We start from the raw sequence: 18,082 nt of genomic DNA on the forward strand, positions 1-18,082 counted from the left end.
TTTAGTCGAATAATTGTTCCTGTTTTATATATATAATAATCTTTAAACATATATTTCTACTATCGGTAAAGTTTATTAAAAACTGTAAAATTAAGAAAAATAAATTGTTAAATAAAAAATAAAATCTACTGAAATTTACAGTGAACTCCTCTTTTACCATGTTTCAAGCGCGTGCCTATATCTCACTTTTTATACTGAGTGAACTTGCCAGTGATATATACTGTTTTTTTTTTTTTTTTTTAATTTATATATTCTTATATTTCATTTATATTAACAAATAGTCATTTAGTATACAACTAAAAAATTGGAACAAGATATCTATTCTAATTTACTAATTCATATTTTCATGATATAGAATTGACAATATATAATGAATTCATTTAAGTATAGAGCAATGATTATATATATGCATAAAAAGATTCTCACAAATTTTGCATAACCTAATCGTAATTATTTCGTGCCTTTTTTTTCCTCTTCCAATTTACCCCCTACTCATCACTTTTTTATTTTATTTTTTATTTTTAACTTTAGGTAATTATAATCACTAATATTCACGTGAAGTCAAACAATATTTATATTTTGTATATAAATTCTGTATCAAAACATAATAATTTATTCTTAACTGTTACCTTTTTTTCTTTTCCCTTTACCCCACCCTCCCTCCTTCGCCTGACCAAAAAAAAAAAAAAATACACTTTCACTTGCTTCCGTTTCTGTAGTAAGATATTCCTCTAACAACACTTTTGTTACAATAATTTTTAAAATCAGAAGAAAAAAAAGAGATAAGATATGTTAAAATAATTTAAGTCTTTCTGAATGAGATAACATGATTGAGTAAATAGAGGGAAAATAAATAAATATATTTTAGCAAATTGAGGTTAAAATTAACTAGTCTTTCTACAATGTAGCTGTATTGTCAGTGGCATGTATCAGCAAGTGAGAGGAATATCTTACTAATGTGTTGGTTTATTCACATTGGTAGTACATTAGTGTCAATTAACCCTATAAATATAAATCTAAATGAGAAAAGGAGAGAGAACAGAAATTCAACTGCCTCCAAGATTACTGCTTGAAAGTTGAAATTTGCAAGAGCTAATACATTGTTTAGTTGACACTCCTCAATTCAAGCCTATCCACCTTTTAAAAGCGAGGGCTGCTTCTCTTTTCTTTAGTTGGGATTCTGTCTGAAATTTAGGAGCCTTGCCTTTGTGAAGTGTTCTATGATATTTCAAGAACAGCATTCGGTACTTGTACTTGTCAACAAACATATTTCCTTTTTCCATTGTTGCCACAACTTCATTGGCTCGAACGAAGAATCCACCTCTTACAAATGTATACAGCACAGAATCAAGAAGTTCCTGATCAAACTTCATGGAGATAGAAGAAGCAAGAGCTTTCATCTCACCCCACAGCTCTGTCACCTCTTGATAATTCCCTCCAATAGCAGCATACCCAGTGACCATAGAATGGAAAGTTTGCGCATTCGGCGAGTGGCCTAAGCTTCTCATCTTCTTTAGAGCCTTTTCTGCATCTTGCATGAGTCTCTTCTTGCAAAAAAAGTGGATCACATTATTCCAGTCATGAACTCCATAATCCACTCTCTGCCCTTCCTTGATTTCCTGTAACAGCTTGGTCATCAGTCCAGCTTCATCTGTCTCGGCACCACTTTTAGCCATCATGCCAGAGTTTTGTTGAGTGACTTTTGGAATTCTAGCTTCTTTCCTCTCTTTGAATAGTTTGAGTGCTCCATGTGTGTCTTGCTGGAGCACCCTCGATTGGATCATTGCCTCATAAGAGCTTGAGTCAAGCTGGATACCGGCTATCCTAGCATCTCTCAGAAGTGACGTCACATCTGTGGTCCTATTTGCTCGGCAATATGCTTTCAAAAGTGAGGAGTATACGGATGAACCAGTTCTAACTCCGGCTAGACGCATCTCATCAAGGAGATCGTGTGCTTGATCCAGCCATCCAAGTGAAATGCAAGCATTAATAACATGAACCAAGGCTGAGTTGTCATTGGAAAACGGAGAATCGTCTCTTTCTGCCTTCAGAAGAAACACAGCTAAATCCTTGGTCTTGCCAGCTTCTAGAAAAGCTTTAACTAATTTCACATAAATTGTTTCAGTTGGCTGCAGTATACCATGTTTGGTGGTAATCAAGTCCACCTGCATCTGCAACTTAGCTAATAAAGAACCAAGTACAGCATTTGACACTGCTTCAAGCATTGAGAAATTTCTATCTTTAGAGAACTCCTCGTAAGATATTACAGCATTTGTAATTGGCTTGTTTTCTAAACTATCAAAATCATTACTGTTGTTCAAACTATGCACAGAAGCCCGTCCAGGAGAATGGTTATGATCAATTTTAGCAGCAGTTATCATAAATTTGGTAGCTGCAAGAGAATTTCTTGCTTCCTTTGCTTTCCTAAGCATTTCCAAAACCATGTTTGCTGCAGAATCTAGATCCCCAAATTTCAAATGGCATGTCAGCAAACAATTATAAAACTGTCGGAATTGTAAATCAGTTAGATTTGGAGCTTCCTCTATGTGCCTCTGCAGCTTCTTGAGCTCTTCCCTTCGTCCATTTCTCTCATATATACGTGCCATTATTATCAGTAAGTTTGCATCAACTTTGACACCAATTCGAGGCATCATATCAAGAAGCTCCTCAGCCTTCCTAGATGTCTCAAATAAGAGGCACCCTGCCAACGCAATGTTAAAAGAAGCAGTGTTTGGTTTCATGGCTATCATAGGTGCATTGCTCTTTTTACGTGGATCTACTCTATTGTTCTGGAACAAATAACCTATTTCAAGAATCAACTCAGCAGCAAGGTAGCTTCCCTCTGCTGTTTGTGACATGTGTGCCAAAACTGCTGACCAGGCGGTGACCAAGGGAAAATGCTCCATATCTATCATCTTTCTTAAAATGGTGGATGCTGGAACTGGTAATCTTGCTTTTGCAAGGCCAAAGCTAAGGTAGATAAGCACTTCCTTTTCTAACAAGTCTTGCTTACCTTCCTCAATAGCACGTTCTACCAATTCATAAGCTTTTCCTAGCCACTGCACATCATGGCTGTCCACATAACTTGTTATGAGCTTGCTAATGACAGATTTTCTGGGAAATCCCTCCATGTGCATATGCTGCTCCAATAATTTCCATGAATAATCTAATTGATTCACACTAATAGCATCCAGAATTTCCAAACTAACTTTGGCAGGATCTCGAGCCTGGACTAGGATCCTTTCAGTCACACTAGAGAAATATAGTCCCTGAAGAGTATGTTTATTCTCCAATCCCAGTAGAAATGCTTGCGAACTTGAGCTGGCTGAACAAGAGCCAACAGACTTCACAATAGACCGGACATTTTTGCTATTGGAAACTCGGACCGTACCATAATTGCAATTAGCAACCGTGACACATAAAACAAAAGGGATATCAGGTCCTGTTTTGAGCTTTCTTATTGCAAGCATCTTCACCTACCAGCAATTTTGTGAAGATGAATTTCAGCATGAAGTCAATAAAAACCTGCACATTCACAGGGTCCATTGGTAAACAACATGCATAACAAATGACAGTACAAATAAGCCAGTTATAATGCTCAAAAGAGGAATGAACATTGTTAAAACTAAAAGGTTCAACAATAGGAGTCTGGTAAAAACATAGGGAGATCTTGACATACATAAAATTTAATTGAAAATTTCTGCATTGTTTAACTTCTAAGTTAAAACATTTCCAGAAACCAATCTAATTACACTCACCAAAGTGAACCCCTTTACTAGTTTTAACTATGGTTTGGCATCATTCCTTCAGTACTCTTCACAAACTATAAACAATGGTTGCAAAGATAAAGAAAAAATCTCATAGGAACAAGTTAAAAGATAAAGGGCCAAAATTTTTGTGAACCTAACAAGTCCAATTCGTACAAACTACAAAGCTTTCATACAATAGTTGAAGGAATATTAACTATTCCAAAAAATCCGAGAAACCTAATGGGTAGGTAATAAGTGGATAAAAAGAAAGAATTTGTGTCTGACCAGGATAAGAATTGATGCTTGGTTTCATAAACGAAAGCACAAGACAAATACTAATCAGGGCTACGAATAGCTGCTTGCCAAGAACGAGAGACAAGCTCCAATATTGGGTGGAGATAGAAGAGCGTCAGGAAGTCCTTCAATAAGTCCAGACATTATAAATTTATAACTGCTGTTTCATCTATTTCTGATAACTCTTCACCACTGACTTCTGTTTTTGTAGAAGGTGCACCTGCAATCACAGTATTATCCATTAATATATACCAATATTGTGATACTTTAGAAATTGAAATTCAGAGTGTCACAGTAGTAATTTGAAAGGCATGGCAGACTTTGAATAAAATTCAAATCCAATTTACAAACTTTAATGAAAATCTGTTGTCTAGAAAACATGGCAGACTTTATTGGATATCTAAACAAATTAAACAAGAATATTTCTTTTCCGTAAATTTAACTTCAGCAATGTTGTGATTCAGGAATTGTGTGTATTGTTGTACACATACCAATCTTATTTATAGAGTGAATACAATAAATGATAGAGATACTAATCTCTAATATTATGGAAACTAATCTAATCATATCCCTAATTGATAGTGAGGATAATAACCATAATATATGTATCCACAATATTTGTAATATATTCACAATATCTGTAACACTCCCCCTCAAGCTGGAGCATATATATCATATGCACCAAGCTTGTTACAAATATAATCAATCCGAGGTCCTTTAAGCGATTTTGTGAACACATCTGCTAACTGGTCACCGAAGGCAGTTGGAGGCAACGGTTGGAGGCGGCGACCGGAAGCGACGGTCGAAGTCAGCGACCGGAGGTGGCGACCGGAAGCGGCGGTCGGAGTTGGCCACCAGATGCGGCGGTCGAAGGCGACGACCGGAAGCGGCGACCAGAAGCGGCGGTCAGAGATGGCTATCAAAAACGACAGTCAGAGTCGGCGACCGGAAGCGAGTTCGGAGGCGGCGGTTGTTGACGACGTGGCAACCAGAGGTAGCGGTCGGAGGCAACAACTGGAGGCAGCAACTAGAGGCGGCGGTCGGCGACACAGTGACCAGAGGCGACGATTGCCGCGCGGCGACCCGAGGCAGCGACCAGTGGTGGCGGTCGGCGGCGCAGCAACCAGCGACACGACGACCGGAGGCTGCGGTTGGAGGTAGCAACCGAAGGAGGCAATCAGCAGTGCGACGATTGGAGGCAGCCGGCGGCGGCGGCTGGAGGTGGCAGCGAGGGCCTTTGCAAGAAGAGAGAAAAAATATATTCTAAAAGAAAAGAACCTAAGCTCTAGATACCATGTTGTGATTCAGGAATTGTGTGTATTGTTGTACACATACCAATCTTATTTATAGAGTGAATACAATAAATGATAGAGATACTAATCTCTAATATTATGGAAACTAATCTAATCATATCCCTAATTGATAGTGAGGATAATAACTATAATATATGTATCCACAATATCTGTAATATATTCACAATATCTGTAACAAGCAAGAATAACAACCAAAACAGTTCAGTTGAATATAATTTATGATAATATTGGCTGCCTCTATAAATGTTTTGTTTTATAGAACTTGCTATATTTTAGAACTTGAGAAAAGATACATGTCATCAAATTAATAAAATATTAAGGAATATTGGATTTACATGTAAAAATGTATTTAATTTTATTTTCATTCACTCTGATTATAAATAGTAGTAACAACTAACAAGTGAATCTCACAAAGAGAAACATTATGATTCATTAGATTTCAAACCAGTGGTCCCTCCCTCTACCTAATGGTAGAAGTCATGTTGACAATCTAGACTCAAACATAATAGTTTATTTCCTAAGAGTCAAACAAAGACAAGCTGATTGTTTAAGAAGAAGCCAAAAAAATGACTTCTAAGAAATCTCACATTTTCACCCTCTTAGCCCCAGCCAATGTACCATGTTCTCACATAGTCTTCAAACTAATCATGAATTTTCATTTCATCTACCTCCTCAATCCCATTGAAGAATTGTGACTGTATATTACTGAAATACTGCTTTAAACATCACGCCCTCAAATTTTTTCTTTAAAAACAACTTAAATTTATTACATGATTATTCTCGTAAAAATATATCAACCAGCCTAAATCCTAAATTTCAACTCACACTGACATATCTACACTTAAGGGACTTTGGCTCATCTCATTTTAGACCACTCAACACATTCTCAAGGTTTTCAATATAGTTGTGGTAAATGGTAATACTATGGGTCCAATACATACTACAATGGTTAATTAATCAGCAGGATCTAATTCCCAAAGACTGCCTTGTACTTTCTCTGTTTTACATTTTGCATTCCATGCCCGAACTTGTTATTGAAAGTTACATAGACCCTCCCTAAGATGCATTAACTTTAGCTTAGCACAGCACAGTTTCATGGTTCCAAAAGTAAAGCAAAATGCATACTAAGGATCAAGGAAGAGTTAGTTAAGTATTGGAGTTCGAACACTATATGTCAAACCTAAATAATATATCAATAAACTAGTTATAAAGGAGTAGTTAAGGAAATACGAATCAGAGACACCTAATTCAATGAAACTGTAAGAGGGTCGTATACCAGACTCCTCTCCTTAACGGGCACAAAATAGAGCAAAATGTTTCTCTGTCATTTGAGAAAACCATGAATGACTAAATAAATTTAACCTTAGTATGCAGATGCTCCCAAGCAAAAACAAAGGTAAGAAAACAATTAACATGTAAAAGGACAAATAAACCCCATTGGAAATGATATGTCATAGCAAACATATGTGAACAAAAGCTACACGAAAACAGACCATGTCAGGAAATACCAAAAGCCACAGCCATAGAGAGGTGAAAAAAGAAAAGGCAAATATAATCTCATTTGCATACAATCCAATGCTTTGATAACAGGATGCGCATCCGTTGTTCAAAAGAAAAAAAAATCAGCAAAGAACAAGACTAGTTTGAGTTTCAGTGCATGACCCAAAACAAATGAAATTACAAAGCTGGAAATGTGTTGAATAGGGAGGCCAAACTGAGTTGTACGAAGAGCAAAGTGAAATGGGAAAAATAAAGAGAGTGGCGTGTCGTATTGGATTCACGAAGCACTTGACGTGCAGAAAGGTCTCAGAAATGAAATAGGGATTCCAGCCCTAACATTTTAGAGGAAAAGGAAATTGCAGTGTAAGAAAATTAGGGGAATTGCGAGAGAGTGGAAATTGGGAATGAATAGAGCAATGGGCATTGGATCAAGTGGAAAGCGAAGCAAAATCAACCTAAATTAAGTATCGTCCCTCACTCACGATTCGAATAACAAGAATTAGAAAACAAAGATAACCAAGAAATAGGGGAAGCTGATTTACCTTACCTAGCCGCGAAGACCAAAGGGAATTGTTTGCGTTTTAGAGAGAGAGAAGAAGAAATCCGAGAAACCTAATGGGTGGGTAATAAGTGGATAAAAAGACAGAATGTGTGTCTGACTCTGACCAGGATAAGAATTGGTGCTTGGTTTCATAAACGAAAACACAAGACAAATCCTAATGTTATGCAAAACATTAACAGCACCACTTGCTTCCTCCACTTGTTTGCCATAGCCATCAGAAACCACCGTTTCGGACTTCGACCTCTGCCACCATAGAAGCTACCATCACCCACATCGATTTATGGGCTTATTGTTGGCCCATTTGAAATTATTTGGGCCTTTTTCGTCTGAAAACAATTCGTTCATTTTTGTTGAATGGCGTGTTATGTTAATTTTAATTTCTTTAATTAATTTGTCTCTCAAGTATTCGATTAACTCGAATGAATCCATCTTTGTACACCAAATTTAGTATTGTTCGTTATCTTCTAGAATTATGTATTGTAAGGATTTATACAGTTATGTTATCTAAGTGCGTGAAAATAGGATAGATTGTTTGTCGCAGATATAAGCATAACTAGATATATGCCATCATTACCATGTTACCACAAACTTGTGACATGGATCATTTTGGACTATTTTGGAATTTATGAATATTAAAATTATTTTTAAAATATCAAATTTTATAACATTGATATGGATTAAAAATAAATTTAATTTTAATTAAATATTTTTTAGGTTATTTAATTGTACAATTAGTTTAAGATACCCACTTTATTGTAAGTGTATTAAGCGATAATTAATTCTTACATGTTTGGTAATTGGTACTTTGGTTCCACTTTAAGAAATTGATTCCGGATTCATAGGATTATGAGTTAAAGGTCATTTTTGTATTGATTATGCATATCTATGTTTTTTTTATTATGATAATGACAAATATTTCTACCAACTTTATCGTAAATTAATCTTTTCAAAATCTTATTACATTAAAATTATTCTTTCGACATATTTTTTCAATCAAACTCAGATATTTTAGATAAGACAAAAAAAAAGAAGTAATTTTATTATCTTGTGCAGAGAATACTATGCTTATACGTAAATTTTAGTGATGATCAAACATAAACATACAAACTGCTGGCTGTTCCAAATATGTGTGATCAGTATGATCAAAAAATATTGTGTAGGACAATAACAATAGTAATTAACATTTAATAGATGCCAAAAACCATGATTCCTATGAGGAATGCAAAAGGTGATGGGGAGACATAAGATGAAGGAGATGCAGAAGGACGTGGAGTCAACACTGGTCGGATTTGTGGAATTCTAGTTGGCACTTCTGCTTCCACCGGAGATGAAGCTGCTGCCAATTCTACTTTCTCATATTTCTCTGCTTCCTCCAGAGCCACTATTTTTGAAACTGCACGTAAATTTCTCATTTCAGTGGATGATTATTTCCTTGCAATTCATTTTAAACACATTTCAAACTTCTTTTATAAATTAGTAACAAAAGGAAATAACTTTGTTTATTTTTAATAAAAAAGGGTCGAACTTCTGTCTTACAGTTGTAGACTGTAGTCATTGATTGTAATTTTTCATACTAAGAAAATAAACTACTTTTATGAATATGCGGTAGTCGGTGAATATATTCTTGTTTGAAAGTTGAAGTAGTCTAAATATTATATCAATTTTTACATGCAAATAATACTTTACTATATTCATTTTTTTTTCTTTAATTGATTCCTTTGTGAAGTTAAGTCCAGTTTTATATGCCTCTGGACACGTTACTTTTACCTTGTGGGCTCAATGGAGAAGTAGCAATTGAAGGGAGAGTTGGGCCGCTCGATCCAAGAACTGCAGGGCCTGCAAAAATTACCCCTTTTTAGCTGATTGTTTTTATTGACCAAAGAAATAGCATAATTTAAAAAGTTAAAATTAAAAATTTTAGATAATCTTGATTACAAAAAAAAAAAATGTTCATTGAACTTTTACCAAGTTAAAAATATATCAAAATGGAGTACGACTGAATATTGGGAAATACAGTAATATATCAAAATTAGCAAGGAAAAATAAAATCTTGGGAAATGCAATTAATCAATACCTGGAGCCGATAAAGGAGAACCAGAAGCTGCAATGTACCCCACAAGAAACACCATTAGAAATCCAATTGGATTATTAGGAAATGAAATGGGAAAATTAAAGTTTGTCAAAACGTTTTAAACTTTTAATATTCAGATGCAATGGAGCATGAATTCAATTTGCACCTTTGCACTGTAAAGAAACTCCATTAATGTTGCACGCCTGTGAAAGAGAGAGAGCAAGAGCTTGGCTAAGGGGTAGTTGGAAAAAAGGAGCATTGGCAGAGATCATCAAGCAAGCACAATCCATGTTAGTGCTCATCAAAGACCTTAATGAATCACAACAAGTGCTTGGTGGAGTCAAACCATTATTATTAGTGCTTCCTGTGATGATGTTGGCACATGGTGTGAAACTACTCATCATAGAGGTTGTGCATGATGTACTAATTTGCCCATTAACCAATTTTGCTGAAGCCACAACAAGAGCTGCTAGTATCACTCCTATTTGAAAAGCTGTGAATCTCAGCTGTTCCATGAGGGGTAGAAGGATCAATTTTGGAAGAAGATTGATGTGAAATAAAATGGTCTATGTTGGATTAAACAAAGATAAGGAATGATTTTATATACTACAATGGTGCTACAATATTCTTGAGAAAAGGACAGGTAGATTTGAATATGACAAAGGAGTTGAACTAACTTGACTAAGTGAAGACTATTCCTGTCAATTGCCTCAGTTATTGTTACAGACTTGCAATTTGGTGTGGTTGGCTAGACAAATTTCCATAGTTTGATGGAAATTGGTTTTTAGGATGTTTGACATTAGAATTAGAAAATCATGCACAAACTAGTGCAGAACATGATCATGTGATAAGGTAACACAATTTTCACTAATTATAATGATAAATGATCTGTCAGTAGTTTGAGGATATGCTTTCCTGTTATGAGAACCTAATTCATCCAGCAAGGGACGTTTTCTCTTCAGTTGTTGTTTCCTTTCTCAGCTGCAAACAAAGTGATGGAATTAGAAGACTCTGAAGAAAAGGAATAAATGCTAAAAATGTCCATTCTAGAACGTCATGTAGGTCTTGCTGGACAAAATTGAGGCACATGATTTCTGACGAAATTGACCATCTATAGGAACTAACCAAACTAAAACTAATTTCCAAAACAATTTGTCATCATTAAAGTGAGGAAAATTCGAGAATAAGAGAAGGGAAAATGTATTGAATAAGAGAAGGATGTATGTAAAAGCTAGAGTTTTGTTAGAACATCAATGAGTGATAAGAAACTTCAAGAAATAGGGGTGGATTATGATAAATTATCAAACTTGCCCTATTGTGAACATGTTAATGACAAATACTTTATATTTCCCATACATAAAAAAAAGGATCCCTTAATATTAATCAACTTTTCTTTCTATTCTTGGCGTGATCATTTGTGCAGACTTTGGAAATAGAAAAATCAAAAAAGTTGTTGGAAAAAAAGTATCCCATGTTTCAATGGGCATGGCCACAACCTGCCTTCTCTCCTAAGCATTCGCTATTGCGTTAAAATTTTAACTCCCTTTAAGTAGTCCCCTCCATTATGCATCATGATTATTGTACCAAAAGCATGAAACATTGCATAGGCACACACTAATTCCATTACAAATCATTCTCAAAAGTAAAGCCATCATGAAAAGATGATAAATTTAGTGCTTTCAATACCCACAATATTACTCATGAATTAGGGACATAACAAAATGGTAAAGTTCTTAACACAAAAGATAAGAAACATAGAATGACACATAAGGCAACTTTATTAAATCAAAATGGTAAAGTTGTTAACAAAGAATCTGCTGCCTATGCAAAGTAAAAAAGTTGTTCACCTGCTGCACAAGTTATAGCCAGCTGCCACCCTTTAATTCACACTTTCTTTTATCACTATAAGCCATTCTCTTGACACTTTTCCATCTCAAAAAAATCCAAAGAAACCCTTCAATTCAATTGAGCAATTAAACATTGGCATTTGTGATCAAGCAATAGCATCATCCAATGGCACCTAGAAGGACTGAAATTCTTGTGATCATGTCCCTTGTGATGGCCCTTTGGGGTGTTACTTCCACATTGGCTCAATCCCAATCAAATTGCATCAATGTGTTCATAAGTCTTTCTCCATGCCTTGACTATGTTACAGGAAATGCCTCTACCCCTTCCTCTTCTTGTTGCTCTCAACTTTCCCTTGTGGTGAGGTCACAGCCAATGTGCTTATGTGAGGTTGTTAACGGTGGTGCCTCATCTATTGCTGCAAGTTTCAACATCAATCAGACTCGGGCTTTGGCACTTCCTACTTCTTGCAACGTTCAGACACCTCCTCTTAGCACCTGTAGCAGTATGAGTTATAAATTTGTTCCTGAATTTTTCCTATAAAATGTAACTGCAACATGTGAAAACTGAAAAGCTTGCCTTGTTATGTTATGATTTCAGGCTCAGCTTCTTCCTCATCAGGTGTTTCTGTTTCGAATTTTCCGAATTCCCCTTCAGGTACCAAACAGAGAAATTCATAGATGCTTTTTGTGTTAAACATTTATCTTAATTTGATCATTGGGGTGTGTCACATTAAAACTGCAGTTTAAGAAATATTACTGCAATAGATGTGTCAACACATGCTCAACAATATGGGGGAAAGAATGATATTCTACTTTAGAAATTATTAGATTATTCGAAACACTATGATCCTACTAATCTCTTTATAACACAATCTAGTGTTATTAATTTTTTTTCTTGGAGTAAATTAGACTCACTCCATGAAGTTTCATTAGATTGCACTAATCTTTCTAGTTTTTCTATTTCTAAACTAATCCTATTGTTTGTTTACACATACTCTTTAGACATTACATTAATGCCTTGATTTTTTTATAAAACATGAACTATGTTCCTTATAAAGGAAAGTTTTTATAAATGTTAAAAAAAACAAAACGATTGTGTGCGATCTCTATAAATTTTATGGAATGTTAGTATAATTTAATTTAATTTTTTTTTTTACATAAATTGAAAATTTTAAGTACATAGTCGAGGTCATAACCACAAAGTAATCTTACGCAACTTAATAATTTCTTGTGAGTCGTAAGTAAATCATTAGATAAAAATAAATGTAAAAATATACTCTTTTCAATGCAATATCAGATTCTCACTTTTTGTTTATTGGGTCTGATTTCTTGTTTAGTAAAAATTCAAAGTGAAATTTACATTATAGCAAAGAGTGGATAGAAAATTTGTTGATAGTTTTCCTTTAATCCCGAGTGACCCAAGAGTTTATGTCAAACTTATTGCATACATGGCATCTTCAACTAGCCCTGTACAAAAGAAATAACGTTTTTGCATAGTGACTTTGATATTTTTGTTTGGCATAGGTATTGGATCAAACACTGTTTCATCAACAACCGGAAGCAGTAGAAGTGTCGGTGGCTCATCTTATGGAAATTCAAGTTCCACTAAATTCCCATGTTCTTTGGTTGTCATGTTTGTCCTTGCAACGACTTTGACTTTCACCTTCAAGACCTAGACAACGTCGCTGCACCTTTTTTTAAACCTTGTTATTATCTTCTATTGCTTCCAACTTATTTGTCCTTTGTTCTTAACAAATTTAGGAATATTTACCCTGTATATTTTATGCACATTTTTATCTTCTAATCATGTTCGTGGTAATTCCACATTGCTTCCTTTTTTTGTTTTTGGCTATAACAAGCTAGCATTTAGATTTATGAGTTTGACTAATCCTTCTTGGTATCGGGTTGATCCACTAATTAAGAAATAAAAAATACTCTCATATATATATATATATATATTTGTGACTTTATGAGAAATCACTGGCACCAAATAACAATATTTGACATATCAGATTAGGTTATATCGTAACATATGGCTAAAATTTTGGCCCGTGCCAAACTTTGGGTCAACCAACTGTGTTGAAGGTTGAAATAATATTCTACCGTATTTAACAAGCTAAACGAATTTTTTTCTTTGAAATTATATGCATCTAGTGTTAGTTAGTAACAGTACAATGCACGGGTATCTAAAGAATTCATTGATGAATAATACAAATAAAAGTGCCAATGCCTCGATGATTTACGTTTTTGGGAAGATTAATAAAACACTAAATTGAAATTATTATTATTAAAATTAATTTGATGTCGACTTGGAGACATTGTACATGGTATAAATAATAGCTATTTTTTTCTATATAAAAATTAGAATAATTATATTGAATGAAGGTATTTATTGGATTATTTTGCAATGTTAAAAAATTTTACATCACTTAATAATTGAGGTTAAGGTAATTTATAAAAAAATTTCTTTAACTCATGAAACAAATATATTGTTCGCTTTGATGTTTATTGATGTCTCGGTAGGTTAAAGAGAGATAAATAATGTTTATAAACTATTCTTAATCTCAACTATTAGATGATATGAGATTTTTAAGCGTACTAAAGCATATTATATTTTAATAAGAATATTTTTAGTTTATTCACTATAACAAAAGTGTTTTTAAGAATTTTTTTTAACCACTCATCTCATTTTTTTTCTTTTTTTTAACTTTTAGTTTCAAATTAAATTTTAATTAGTATTTTAGCTTGTGTATTTCAAAAGCTAAAATGTTTATTGTCTATATTATTAATAAATATGGTATATATTATAATCATTCACACATATTTAACTTTAATTATTTTTTAAATAAAATAAACATAAACACGAGGTACCTTTCAAGAAAGGTCTAAAGTTTATAAGTTTTATTTTCCGTCTCATATTACTATGATTGTGGAATTAAGAAATGTTAAGTTGCTTGAAAATGACTTGATTAGTAGGAGTGATCAAACTAGGAACTTAGTTTCCAAACTTGATCGTATAGTATCTTAACCGTCTGTATCAAGTGATAGATTGATTGTCATTCATAACACTCTTGAAATTCAAATGGATGTTGAACAACCAATCATAGGTGTTCTGCAAATTGTTGATGCTAATCTAATAGATCAACTTGATCATGAAATGCAAGGAATTGATGAACAACCAGTTGAACAACATGATTTAGATGAAATTGTTGATTCACTACTAAGGATATTTATAATGATAAGGAAATCAATTATTCCTAGTGATTATTACATTGTGTATCTACACGAATTTGACTATAATACTGGAGCAGAAAATGATCCTAAAAATTTCACACAAACCACGATTTGTAGAAAGACAAATTTATGGTATATGATGTCATATAGGATAAGATGAATTCCATGCAAAACAATGAAATTTGGGATATTGTGGAGTTGCCTAATAAGTAAGGGCCATTAGTTGTAAATGGGTCTTTAAGACCAACAAGGATTCATTAGGAAACATTGAAAGATACAAAGCAAGACTCATTACTAAAGGGTTCATACAAAAAGAAGGAATTGATTATATGGAGACCTTTTTCTTTTGTTTCTAAGATTCTTTCCATGTTACATTTACATTAGTTGCTTATTTTGACCTTGAATTGCAAAAAATGGATGTAAAAATATCCTTTCTTAATGGCAATTTAGAGAAAGAAGTTTATATGAAACAACCTTAATGTTTCTCCTCTAGTAAAGGTGAGCATTTGATTTATAAGCTTAAGAAGTCAATATATGGTTTACAACAAGATTCCCATCAATGGTATCTTAAATTTCATGATAATTTCTTCATTTGGATTTGTTGAAAATCCCATGGATCAATGTATATATACCAAAAGTTTAGTGAGAGTAAAATATATATTTTTTGTTTTATATGTTGATGATATTTTACTTGCAACCTATGATAAGGGTTTACTTCATGAGGTGAAACAATTTCTCTCTAAGAATTTTGACATGAAGGATATGGGTGATGCATTTTATGTTATTGACATTAGGATCCATAGAGACAAATCATAAGGTATTTTAGGTTTGTCACAAGAAACCTACATTAACAAAGTTTTAGTGAGATTTTGAATGAAAGGTTATTCACCACGTGTCGCTCCCATTATGAAAGTTGATAGGTTCAATTTGAACCAAAGACTAAAGAATGATTTTAAGCGAGAACAAATGAAAAACATTCTTTACGCTTCTGTTGTTGGGAGCCTTATGTATGCTCAGGTATGAACAAGGCCTGATATTAGATTTGTTGTTGAAAAATGTAAGTAAGATATAAGAGTAATCTAGGTATTGAACACTAGAGAGCTACAAAGACAGTGATGAGGTGCCTTTAAGGAACTAAAAACTACATGCTTATGTACAGGAAGACAAACAATCTAGATGTGATTGGCTATTCAGATTCTAATTTTGTCGAGTGTGTTGATTATCAACATCAGGATACATTTTCATGATGGTTGGTGGAGCTAGTTATTGGAGAAATGTTAAACAGACCTTGGTAACTAAATCTACAATAGAAGTTGAGTTTGTCTCTTGTTTTGAGGCTACTTCATATGGTGTATGGCTTAAGAGTTTCATTTCCAAGCTTAGAATTGTTAATTCAATTTCTAAGCTATTAAGAATTTTATGCAATAATTCAATTGTTGTTTTCATGGCTAAGAATAACAAAAGTGGAAGTTGAAGCAAACATATCAACATTAAGTACTTAACTATTAGAGAAAAGTAAAAGAAAAGAACATGGTCATTGAGCATATTAACACTAAGTTTATGATCATTGATCTTTTGACTAAAGGCATGCCACTAGTAAAATTTAAGGATCATGTAAAGAAAAATGAGACTTGATTCCATGTTATGATTGTATACATATAGATGAATAATGATACTCATTTATTTTGATGTTTTCTCATATTCATGTGCACATAAATTTATTTGAGAAAATGTATTTCATTGGACCAAGAATAAACATGGAATTTATTCATCAAGTTTTGTTACCACATTAAGTATAAAACTTGAGAAATTGGTTATGTATGATACATGGATGATAATACTCACTATAAGAGGAATTATTGTTATAATTTATGTAATCATTTCATAAGAGAATTCTTAATTAACTCTTTAAAAGTTTAAACCAATAGGGAGAATGTAATAGTTTTGAAATATAGTGATCATGTTTAATTCTATTGATTAATTCAAAACAAAGTCAAACTATGAGTGATCATCAATGTGGTAGTAATGGTTACTAAATGTATCTTGATGGTAGAATGTCTACAAATAATGAGTTGTTGTATAAAAATATATAAAATAATTTGATTATATTAATTTAAAATATGGAGTTAAATCATGTTATGGTAAAAATAATTTTTTTACTTTCTAATCCATAAGAAATATTGTGAAAATGACAATGATATGAGGGTATAATCTAAATCTTCAAATATGTATATATTCCAACTCCTTTTGACGTTCCATGTGTACACAGATTCCGGTAGATTATTTACCAAGATTTTAAGAATTTAATGGAATGAAGGGATTGATTAATGTGTTGATAAGCAGGAGAGAGTGAAACGTTAACGTCATGCTCTCATCGCGTATTTTCAAATCTTGATAGGTTATACATCAGTTTCCAATTTATTCATTTCTTTATCTGCATTCTGCATTCTGCATTCTGCATTCTGCATTCTGCATTCTGCAACTGAACTTGAGTTCTGAGTGCTCCGTGACTCATCATTTTTAGCCATCTTACCACTCGTGTAACAAATTTCATAAATCTTTCTATTCAACTCACATTACATAAAGCCAAAGCTCTTTGATTGTACCTAATTAAGTTAAGCCAGATGAACAAAACTGAGACTATGGGGTGTCACGGGTTATATAATTCATTCACCTTATTGTTTACATATGTTATACCAATAGTTTAGTGTAATCATAATATAAATGTTTACTTTTATACAATTAAATTTTTATAACAAATAAATATTATGAAATATGTAAATTATATTTTAGTTGATGATAATATGACAAAATGATGCTAACATGGATCAATGCTATAGTGTTAATGTAGCAAGGAATAGTAATTATAGTATAATATGAAAATCAGAACCAATGACTTTTTTCATGTTTATTGTATAAATCACTAAATCATCTACCTTCACAGTTATAATATGAACATTATATTATAAAAAGCGTTATACATGAGTTAATTATTTTTTAAATTATATTTAATATTTTATCTAGTTTAAAATTAATAAATATAAATGTATTAAATAAAATGAATAATTTTTAGTAATTAAATTGTATAATATAATTTATATACGATAAATATAAATACACAATCATTTTTTCTTTAATTTATTTTTTAACTTCATTCATTTTTTATATTTATATTTATTAAAAATATTGAATAATAAAATTTATGTTTATTATATAAAAAGTAAATGATATATATTTTAATAGAAATTGCATATACCTTTCATGAGTGACAATCTTGAGTCAGTTAAAATCACCGTGAATAAAATAAATAATATAAATTTGGTATATTTATTATTTAATATATATTTTATACAATAAATAACATAATTTTTATAATATTAAAATAAATAATATAACTCGCACGATGTATTAAAAACTATGAAAGATAAAAGGAATTGTGTGTTACGTTTATCGCATAAAAATATATTAAATAATATATGTGCTAATTTATTAGCTAAAATTGTATTATTTTA

The 18,082-nt window shown here is 32.7% G+C and overlaps 3 protein-coding genes across 6 annotated transcripts; 1 reads left to right on the forward strand and 2 right to left on the reverse strand.

Moving 5' to 3' along the window:
* Nucleotides 1–830: 830 nt before the first annotated feature.
* Nucleotides 831–7,709, reverse strand: LOC109815846 (Pentatricopeptide repeat (PPR) superfamily protein). 3 transcript variants are annotated; one of them, XM_020380655.3, is made up of 3 exons: nucleotides 7,404–7,709; nucleotides 4,035–4,263; nucleotides 831–3,525 (listed from the first exon to the last, which is right to left on the reverse strand). In XM_020380655.3, the coding sequence occupies exon 3, from the start codon at nucleotides 3,468–3,470 to the stop codon at nucleotides 1,119–1,121; it is 2,352 nt and encodes a 783-aa protein (XP_020236244.2). In that variant the 5' UTR covers nucleotides 3,471–3,525; nucleotides 4,035–4,263; nucleotides 7,404–7,709; the 3' UTR covers nucleotides 831–1,118. The 3 variants fall into 3 exon arrangements, with proteins under 3 accessions (XP_020236244.2, XP_020236246.2, XP_020236242.2); XM_020380657.3 differs by having other exon boundaries at nucleotides 4,113–4,263; nucleotides 7,399–7,709; XM_020380653.3 differs by having other exon boundaries at nucleotides 7,399–7,709.
* Nucleotides 7,710–8,424: 715 nt separating this feature from the next.
* On the reverse strand, nucleotides 8,425–10,817 carry LOC109815853 (non-specific lipid transfer protein GPI-anchored 21). 2 transcript variants are annotated; one of them, XM_029274882.2, is made up of 5 exons: nucleotides 10,167–10,816; nucleotides 9,656–9,995; nucleotides 9,493–9,519; nucleotides 9,186–9,254; nucleotides 8,425–8,811 (listed from the first exon to the last, which is right to left on the reverse strand). In XM_029274882.2, the coding sequence occupies exons 2-5, from the start codon at nucleotides 9,891–9,893 to the stop codon at nucleotides 8,603–8,605; spliced, it is 543 nt and encodes a 180-aa protein (XP_029130715.1). In that variant the 5' UTR covers nucleotides 9,894–9,995; nucleotides 10,167–10,816; the 3' UTR covers nucleotides 8,425–8,602. The 2 variants fall into 2 exon arrangements, with proteins under 2 accessions (XP_029130715.1, XP_020236254.1); XM_020380665.3 differs by having other exon boundaries at nucleotides 9,656–10,817.
* Nucleotides 10,818–11,351: 534 nt separating this feature from the next.
* On the forward strand, nucleotides 11,352–13,170 carry LOC109815854 (Bifunctional inhibitor/lipid-transfer protein/seed storage 2S albumin superfamily protein). Its single transcript, XM_020380666.3, has 3 exons — nucleotides 11,352–11,839; nucleotides 11,935–11,991; nucleotides 12,861–13,170. Exons 1-3 carry the CDS (start codon nucleotides 11,503–11,505, stop codon nucleotides 13,010–13,012), a joined length of 546 nt encoding a protein of 181 aa, XP_020236255.1. The 5' UTR covers nucleotides 11,352–11,502; the 3' UTR covers nucleotides 13,013–13,170.
* The last annotated feature ends 4,912 nt before the right edge of the window (nucleotides 13,171–18,082 follow it).

The sequence above is a fragment of the Cajanus cajan genome, chromosome 6 (assembly GCF_000230855.2).
Source record: "Cajanus cajan strain Asha chromosome 6, NIPB_CcT2T_4, whole genome shotgun sequence".
NCBI classification, from domain to species: Eukaryota; Viridiplantae; Streptophyta; class Magnoliopsida; order Fabales; family Fabaceae; genus Cajanus; species Cajanus cajan.

Coding starts and splice junctions, on each gene's coding strand:
- LOC109815846 (XM_020380655.3), bottom strand. CDS start 3,470: ATGCTTGCAATAAGAAAGCTCAAAACAGGACCTGATATCCCTTTTGTT.
- LOC109815853 (XM_020380665.3), bottom strand. CDS start 10,004: ATGGAACAGCTGAGATTCACAGCTTTTCAAATAGGAGTGATACTAGCA. Junction 9,255..9,492: donor TTCTCCTTTATCGGCTCCAG/GTATTGATTAAT, acceptor TAATTTTTGCAG/GCCCTGCAGTTCTTGGATCG. Junction 8,812..9,185: donor TTCTCCATTGAGCCCACAAG/GTAAAAGTAACG, acceptor ATTTACGTGCAG/TTTCAAAAATAGTGGCTCTG.
- LOC109815854 (XM_020380666.3), top strand. CDS start 11,503: ATGGCACCTAGAAGGACTGAAATTCTTGTGATCATGTCCCTTGTGATG. Junction 11,840..11,934: donor TCCTCTTAGCACCTGTAGCA/GTATGAGTTATA, acceptor TTATGATTTCAG/GCTCAGCTTCTTCCTCATCA. Junction 11,992..12,860: donor TTTTCCGAATTCCCCTTCAG/GTACCAAACAGA, acceptor TGTTTGGCATAG/GTATTGGATCAAACACTGTT.